Raw genomic sequence first — 9,738 nt, forward strand, 5'->3', positions numbered from 1 at the left:
AGCACAAAGGGTGAAAGCTGGAGGGAGCAAACTTCGCTGCTTTGCCATCCCATCCCGTCCCTCAGACCCGCCGGGAACACGCACACGCAGGGTAACAAAGCTTGCGGCCGGGCTGCGCGGAGCGCGCACGCGGGCAGGACGGCCGCGGGGCAGGGGCGAGGGGTGGGCGCGCTCCCTACCTTGAGTAGCACAAAGAGGCAGAGCAGGGGCAGGAGGCGGCGCCGGCCGCGCGTTCCCGCGGGCAGGNCCCGCGCCCGCCCGCCGCCTCCCCGCGCCGGACAGCCCCCACTCCAGGCTCCGCCCCCACCCCTTCCGCGGCCCCCGGGACGCGGGAGTCGCGCGGGGTTCCGCTGACTCCTCCGGAGCAACTGGGGGGGCGGATCTCGGCCTCCTCTCAGTCTTCCTAAATGTGCTCCCAGCTGCTGTTGTAAAAGTAGAGAAGCACCTGGAGGGGAGCGGTGGTCGTGACTGGGGTGACGGGGTGCGCGGTGCGTGCCTGTGTGACTGATGGGGGCACTCCATCCTCTCCGCCCCACTCCCGCCCGCAGGAAGGAGCGCAATTACATCCATATTCCATTTGACATCAGCTCTTCTATAAACGTCAAGGGCTGCCTTTTCATACCAAAGTCTGTCTGTCAGGTCGCCGGAAGTGGAATATGGAAGTCCCGGGGAGTGGGGATCACAATATATTACATGTATTTATAAACATATACTTTAAAGATATATGTAACTATTTAAAAACTATTGGCGCACCTGAGTGGCTCAGTCGGCTGAGCGTCTGACTTTCGTGGCTTGTGAGCTCGAGCCCCCGTCAGGCTCTGTGCTGACCGCTCGGAGCCTGGAGCCCGCTTCACGTTTTGTGTCTCCCTCTCTCTCTGCCCCTCCCCTCCTCACGCTCTGTCTCTCCTTCAAAAATAAAGAAATATTTAAAAAAGAAAATAAAAAATAAATTAAAAATACAAAAACTGTTGAACTTTCCCAGAATGGTTATACTACTACTTGGGGGGTAGGGAGTGGGGGAGGGAGTTTTGGGACAGAGGCGTGTAATTACAAAACTGTAATGTTAGGAATCTTTGTGGTGATGAACCAGTTCTGCATCTTGATTGTGGCGGTGGTTACACAAATCTGCCTAGATAGTAAAACCGCATATGAACGCATACAAGCGTATGTAAAACTGGTGAACCATAACAGGTGGTTACACTGTTTTTTCTTGGGACCACAACTAAGATCTCCTCTTTTAGCAACTTTCAAATATACAATATTAGCTACCGTCTGTACATCACATCCCCTCGACTTATTTATTTTGTAACTGAAAATTGTAACTTCTGACCCCCTTCACCCATAGGCTTTTTAACAAACGTGAATTACTTGTGAGTAACAAATCTGTGACCTTTTAGAAGTTCAGGCAACTATTTCCAAGCGTGTATTTTCAAACTATTTATGTCCCTGTGGTGGTTATGTGTAGGTTTTGAAAGATGTCTGTCCAAACAAACTATGGAGGGCACTATTCAAATATGAATCACTCATTATCATGTAAATGACCCTTGCTGTGCCTTGTCAGTAATAGAACTTCCTATTTGCCTGTGAGACATGCTTGGGCACCAGCAGACAGGCAAGGTGATCTTGGTTATGAATATAGGAGTTTGTCTCAGACTCACCGTTAGAGAGTCATGGCATGGAAAAGGCCCCAGGGCTATGTTTACTCAACCTTGTGCTAGATAACTAATGACCAAACACTAATCACTTGGTTAGCATGTATATGTGTGTCGAAGAAAGGTTTAGATTGAATATATTGACATGCGTCTGTATGTGTGCTAAATGCTCCTATACATAAATACAGAATAATGGTTTGAATTTACGTGCAAATTTTGTCTTTGGTGCCTTTTGTGCAAGTATCTTTTGTTGTCATGTTCTTCCCCCTTGTATGCTCATTTCAGTGCCTTAACACCCTCTCTTTGTTGGCCTGGACCTTTTCTTTTCTCTTGGGAAAATATTAGCTGCTTCCTCCTCCCTCTGGATCAGACTCATCAGCTATCTGAAAATTTTATCCTTGGGACTGCCCTTGTAGGCTTCGCCTTGATATATTTTCCTTTTAGTCTGAAGCTCCTGAAAGCAACATTCTATTTCCACACACTTCTGAAAGTGGCTCTAAAGTGATCTAATGTCTAGAACTAAAGATCCATTTAGACCAGTGGCAAAATCATTGTCACACATTGCTAATAACTCTTTTGAATCAAGTTTGATTTTGAAGTGGCAACGTGTGATTTGCTTTTATATATAAAGATATTTATCTGTGTATGTACATGCATGTGAGTGTGTGTGTAGATACATGGATACAGGCTTAGCTGGTGTGTGTAGGGCAGTAAAAAGCAATTGTCCTGATCATACAGTCATCTCGTAAATACAAAGAGAACTTTTATAGCCAGGTACATTTTTACATAATCGTATTTGCTATGTTGCCTTTCTTTCTTTTTTTTTTTTTTCATCACTTATACCACAATTTGCTTAGCACTTATGTACATGTGAATCACTTCTGGGGAACAATAGCAGTGAACAGAGAGCAGGAAAGCATTCCCCATTAAAGTATTAGTAATTAGCATTATTAATATTCCATTAAGTAACACTGGGATTAGATGGCCTGAAGACTGATGGCATTATTTCATAACCACAGACGATTTTCTCTCTGGAGAAGAGTATTTTACTTAGCTGTTGCTGGGGGGTGGGGGGGGGAAGTTTCATTTGTTTTTATTGCACTTGAAACAGTAAGTCTTGGGAATCTTCCTAGGAGAGGCTCCCCGAGAAGGCTGTAAATGTCGGATCACCAGCGGTGTGGGGTTTTCAATCCATACAGCATGCAGAGAGTTTCTTTGAACTGTTGACTGGCTTTCCAGCATAATACTTCCAAAGTATGGTAAATCTTACGCTGTTTTCAAGACTTCACGTTGGCAAAAACGGCCATGGGCGTATATAGTGCGGGTAATAATATGTGCTTTGCCAGTCATTTCAAAATGTTTGCTCTGATTTCATTATCATGACAACACCACGAGGTAAAGAAGACAGAGATGGTTATTACCAACTATTTTACCCCTAGTGCTGCTTTTCCTGGAGAAAAGAGAAGTCGGACAAAACAGAATCTCTTATGTGCTCTAAGTCAGGCATTAAACAATGAATTGGCACAAATTGAAATAAAACCCTCTACTTCCTTTGGGAATAATAATAAGGTCGTTAATGAACAAGAGATTGGGAGATCTTTTTAAAAATCTGTAAGTCGCTTGGTTTTTGTTAAGAAAGCCAATCTTTCCCTAAATGTGTAGAGATGTGCCGATGCCTCTGCGTTCACATCTATCTCTTCTATAGAAAAGAAGCAGTAGCAAGCACAGAGAAAGAGCTGTAATCCCTATGAGAGGTTTAATGAGGAGTCAAATGGAACTCTTACTGTGCTGTTGCCAATGAAGTTCAATTCTGTTCTCCGGGGACCAACTCTAATGCAGTTCAGTGTGTTCCGTTCTGGCTTCCACGACTGAAATCGCCTTCAAGGCTGTCAGCAGTTTTGGTAGTAGAGTTATATTTATGGGAGTGGCTCAATGACAAATAGTTTACTTTATATAGAAGGCAGAAAAAAAAAAAAGCTCAAGCCATTGATCTCCAGATTATATTCCACTTGAAAAGCACAGTAATAGCCATATGCAGTTGGTCATCTATATCTCACATATTACCATTGTTATCACATATGAACTGGCTATTATATGTAATATGTTAAGATCAGCTGACCAGGCAACATTTTGATTTCAAATTTATCTGTGCATTTATTTTAGTCTTCCTCTTGATGAACACTGGTTTCTTGCCCAAAAGACATGTTGACAATTCATAAATTCTGTCTTTCAAGTGAGAATGATTGGCAGCCCGCAGGTGAATACCATGTTCCAACCTCCAAGACTTATTACTCTTGCCACACTTGAAAAACAGTGAAATTCGCCACAAAAGGTCATTTTTGCTTTTACGTGGAGAGTCTTTTCTCATTGACTTTTTTCCTTCTTAAATAGTTCTTATTAAGAGATTTTTTAAAAATCTTGGCTCTCACATGGTTTGAAAGAAATCAAATCAGAATATCGTGTTACAGGGCATAAGTTTTATGACACAAGATCATCTGCTGAAAGGAATAAGAAAGCATATACGGAAACATGAGACAGACCTTTATCATTGGACAAAACTGCAGGCTATGGAATGAGGAATCCTAAATTAAGAAGGCAGATTGTCATTTTTAGATACCAACACTTCTTTTAGACATATTCCAGGATTACTGTGTGCTGTTAACATTTCCTTTAATTGCCCTAGAATTAATAAAAGAGATATTAAACAGCCGTAAGTTATGAAGTTTTATCCTATATTTTGTTTACATGGGATGTATTGGCTAACAAACTTTCATAATATTCATTTTCTAAGCATCCCAGACACTGTTATTATCTACTCACCTAATCTTCCTTCATAAACGGGTTTCTTGACTAGTTATAATGTAAACATTAGATCTTGCATGGGACGTGTGCCTGAGTGGCTCAGTCAGTTAAGTGTCCGACTTTTGATTTCAGCTCAGGTCAGGATCTCACAGTTGTGAGACCAAACCCTGAGTTGAGCTCTGCGTTGAGCCCTCCGTCGGGCTTGGTGGTGGGTGTGGTGCCTGCTTAAGGTTCGCAGATTCCCTCTGCAGCCGCCACCCAAAACCAACCAACCTACCAACCAACAAGCAAACAAACAAGATTCTGCATGGCAGGGTTCACTTTAGCTTGGCAAAAAAGCATGACCAAAACTTGAATATATTTTATAAATGGCGTCTACTGATCTTTGTTTCCCTTCATTCTTTACTTCCCTTCGAAGTAAAGATGTAATTCCATGTTTACCGTGAAATACGTGTCACACAGAGTATCTATGTAGGTGTCACTTAAAAAGTGGTTGCAAATATATGATTATGGAAGATTTGGTCATAGTAACTTCAGGTGCTGTCTCGAAATTCTGAAAACATTAATCACATATTTTGAAAATGCACTAGCTTAACTACTGAGGATTTTACCAAAAGGCACAATTATATTACATTGACAATTATACTTTAGATTAATCACACCAAATCAAGTTTTCTACTACAGATTACAACTTTAATAATATTCTCAAATCTAACTTTGAGAGAAGGGACAAAAATGACTATAGTCGGAAGAAGGGCAGGGGATGCCACAGATGGATTGGTGTAGTCATCTGTCTTAGCAGAAGGATCTAGAAGAAACATTTTGAAGAAGGCATAAATGTTGTGGGGAAAATTCCAGTATCCAAGTGAAGAGTATCCTTTTCATAAAGGGACACAAATAAAAGGTATAATTGTGAAGCTGTACATTTCTACGTATGCTTGCATGAACAGTGTGAGAGGAGCAATTTTGGAGAGGAAGTCACATGTACAGATTCCCTTTGTTTTGTTTGGCAATCTGATAATGCTTAGAAATTATAATGCTTATTAAAATATAAGCATTAGAGACAGAGAGAGACAGAGAAGATGATTCTAATGAAATCCAATCAGGGATCGATATATGTCAAGTCTATGGCCATTCTCTATCAACTCACTGTCTCACAAAATAACAATATTTTGTGATAATAATAAAATAACAGTCATTTCCAACCTTTTCTATTCAGCTCAATCCTCTAACCCACTGTCCTATGGACACTTTCAGTGCTTTGCCTTCACCTTCTACTTTAAAGAGGAAAAATACTGCCCATCAGGTGACAACTTCTTCTTCTTCCCTGATAGTAAACATAATCCCACATCTTTTTGTTAAAAACAAGGGGCTCTCTGTCAATAACTATTTAAGGATAGTTCTACCACCTATTTTCTACAGCCCATTTCTTCTAGCCTTCCTTGCCTCTTATTTTCCACCTTTCCCTGTTAATTTCTTCTATTCCTTGGCTTCTTAACCATGTTCACATCTTTACAATTGAAGGAAAGAAAGCCTTCACTGAAATATTCATGCTGTCCATTGCTACCTTTTCTTTGTCTTCACCTTTCACCCCCTCCACTGCCCCTTCACAGTAATATTTTCCCAAGGGCTGTGCATGCTTTTTGCCTCCATTTATTTTCATCACCCACTTACTCTTTAAACCACTTTGATCTAGCTTCTACTCCCATCATTTCACCCACACTTCTCTCGCTAGGGTCCCTAGGAATCTCTTGGGAGCATATGCTATGTTGCCTTCTCTCTACTTCCTGAAACACTCTCATCTCTGGCTTTCCATAACCCTGCATATCCCTGGTTTTTCTTCAGTATCAATGGGTGTTCTTTCGAAATCTCCCTTACAGGGTCATTATCCCCTTCTGGTCAATTTAATGTTGCAATTTTCAGGGCTTACTCCTAAACTCTTCTTTTTTTCCCCTCTGTATTCCTGCACTAACCAATCTAATATATAACCATGTTCAATCCTTATCTATGCATATGAGCCACAGGGTCACATTTAACACTCTTTTGATCCATGTGGACACGTACAGCTATCTGCCTGTTTCAAACTCCTTTTGAATGTTTAAAGCATCCCAAACTTAAAAAGTGTGAAACTGAACTCATATGATTATCTCAGAATTTTCTATCTCTATAGATGATACCAACACCAAACCATCCATACAAACCAGAAACCAAGGAGTCACCCTTGATGTCTCCTTCTCCTCTCCACCATATCCAGTTTGATTCCATGTCTTGTCATTTTACTCCTGAAATATTTCTGATGTCAGTTCATGTATCTCTGTACCAACCAACTTCATCTTATTTCAAATTACCATTATCTCTTGCCTGAATTATTGTGATACTTTGCTAAATGCCAGAGTTAACTTTGGCCTCTGCGGCTTCCTTTACTTAGCCTTGAAGCACAACAGAAAAACATATGCATCTGGAGAAACAGTTTTTGAAACTTAAATCTGATCACTCTCACTCTTTTACGTAAATCCAACCAATGACTTCCAAATACTTCTAGGATAATGATAAATTCTTCAGCCTGGCATATAAGACCATCTACCCCTTTTATGCATCTCAAGTCTCTTGTCACACCTTCATTTCTTTTGCTCTCTGAACTTTAAAAACTCATGCATACCAAGTTCCCTCCTGACATGGAGACATGTACCTGTTCTCTGTGCCCGGAATGTTCTCTCTTTCATCTGTTCTCTGCTCAAAGTTCGCTTTCCCAGCCTAATCCCATAATCTACAGTGTTATAGTACATCTGGTACTTTTATTATTGATATCTTATTTTAATTTTTAGGACCATTTACTTAATGACTATTTCTTCATTGGACTGTAAACTGCACGCACAGGAATTATGTCAGGTATTTTCTTGTCACTTTCTCCAGGGTGCTTAAATCAGTTCCAGGAATAAAGTAGTTACTCAGAAACTATTGGTTAAATGAAGAAAGTAGCATAATTGCCAATGATAATTATACTATCAAAAATTAACATATAAATTTTTATGTTCATGTTTTGGTTTAATTGTTCAAGATGGGAACTCTATTCCGAGTTTACTTACACTATTTTTAGGAAGCAACAAATAGGCAGCAGCAAGGTAACGACAGTATTTGCACATGAATTATTCTGGGGAACCTTGTGCAGCACCTAGGATTGGTGAGTGATCAAGGAGAGAAACATAAAAGAGCAAATAATGTTTATTAGAATAACAATTTTACTCAAAATTCAAGTGATCCTTCAACTTTTGAATGGATAGACAAACCATGGTCGGTATTCCCAATAAAATATTACTCAGGAACAAAAATGAATGCAGTAACATGAATGAATCTCAAATGCATTGTGCTTAGTGAAAGAAAGACTTAGTGGGGGGGAAAAAAAGCCACACTCTGTATGATGTCATTTGTCATTTTAGAAACGATATAACCATAAGAGAAAAATGATCACTGGTTTCCTCGCGGCAGAAGGGATGGTAAGATTGACTAAAAGGGACACAAGAGATCTTTGGGGGTGATGAAAATGTCTAAAACTGGATTTTTTTTTGGCAGTCACATGACTTACTGCATTTTTCAAAATTCCTCAAAATGTACCCTAAAAAGAACAAATTTTACTGTATTTTTTATTTTTAAAAAGTAAATAAATATATTTCAGACAAGAATTAAGTATGGTCAAAGCATTCTGTCCCACATAAAAAATTTTTTAAAGACAATATTACTTTGTTTTTTATAGATGCAAGCATCACGTTTCTGAGAGCCTTTACAAGCAACAGTAACAGTAATTTAGGACAAATTCTGTTAGGTGATTATGCGATTGGCTTTCCCAAATTATCTTATGATAAAATTTCAGAATTACTCTTATAAAATTGCTTAATTTTCTTCCCTTTGTCTCTTTTTAGCTGAGAGATTTATATGGACTATTCATTAAGTCATTCAGCAAGCATATATTTTTCAGCTCTTGCCATGTTGGGGACAGCTACGATACACCTGTTGACTTCTGGGAGCTTGCAGTCTGGCAGGAAAAGTGGCATACTAAAAGAAATGAAAACAAGATGAAATGTAGTAAGTAGAAGAAAAGATAGAGACAAATGCTAAAAGCATTCAACTCTTCAATTATTCAAGAGATAATTTACATATGTGAGAATCCAGGAAGCTAGAGAGCCTGGGGTAAACCCTGAAATATGAGCACATTTAGGGGTAATGGGGTGACAAGATTGGCATGTAGAAAGTCCTTTGCTCACCAATACCCATGTCTATCTCTTCTTCCTGTTAGCACACATCTATACTCCATTTTTCAGTTTCTGTTACGGTTAAATATTGAGACACTTAATGTGGCAGAAGCCACTCTCGCCACGTGGTGGCACCAAGTGAAACTCTCCAGGTTCTACTTCACACCTCTAGAATCTACTTTCATGGTTAAGGTTTCAAGTTATCTTATACCTCCTCATTATCTCCACACTGTCATTCATTTTGTCTGTTTCCCTTCTCCTCCTTTGCTATGTCACTCCTACACACTTAGTTTATGTCACCTTGAACTTCATGCCCTGCATGCCTCCTGCTCCCAGAACTCAGCCCGGCCTTGTCTAAGAATCAGTTCAGACAAGAGGAACATAGTGATACAGATAAAAAACAGGTTTATCAAGGGTTGAAGAAAAATACACTTAGAAAATCAGATAATAATGGTTAAAGACGAAGACTTGTAATTTTCAGTGAAACCTCTTTTAAGCGCCATTCATTTGCAGTTTTACCTTCAGCTTTTTTTTTTCTTAAATACTCTCTGCTTTTAAAAAACTTTAAAATCTACAAAAAAGTTGGAAAAGTAGTATAATAAATAATCATCCATTTGCCTTCATCTAGGTCCACCATTGTTAACATAATTTGCTTTATTATCTATCATCTATCTATCTATCATCTATCTATCTATCTATCTATCATCTATCTATCTTAGCTATCATCTATTATCTATCTATCTATCCTTTCTTATGAATATTTTTCTGAACCTCTGGAATTAAGTTACATACAGAATGATACTCTTCACTTCTAAGTATTTCATGACCCTCAATATCATTATTACATTGAAGAAAATTTAAAATAAGTCCACAGTATTATCAAATCTAGCCTAAATTCATGTTGTCCTAATTGTTCCCCCAAATGTTTTAGTTTTATTTCCAATTTAGGATTTATTTATTCTAAATAAATTTAGAATTTATTTCCAGTTCAGGATCTCACTGAAATTCACACATTGTGAATGCTGTATCTCTTTAGA

At 39.2% G+C, this 9,738-nt stretch overlaps 1 protein-coding gene across 1 annotated transcript in view; it reads right to left on the minus strand.

Annotated features, from left to right (window-relative positions):
• Window positions 1-570, minus strand: part of LOC144225243 (cytochrome c oxidase subunit 1) — a 61,969-nt gene extending 61,399 nt beyond the window's left edge. Inside the window, 1 exon segment of the mRNA XM_077756413.1 lies at window positions 33-570. Coding sequence (XP_077612539.1) covers window positions 33-570 — 538 coding nt within the window.
• Between the last annotated feature and the right edge of the window lie 9,168 nt (window positions 571-9,738).

The sequence above is a fragment of the Crocuta crocuta genome, unplaced genomic scaffold, assembly GCF_008692635.1.
Source record: "Crocuta crocuta isolate KB4526 unplaced genomic scaffold, BGI_CrCroc_1.0 scaffold262, whole genome shotgun sequence".
Taxonomy (NCBI): Eukaryota; Metazoa; Chordata; class Mammalia; order Carnivora; family Hyaenidae; genus Crocuta; species Crocuta crocuta.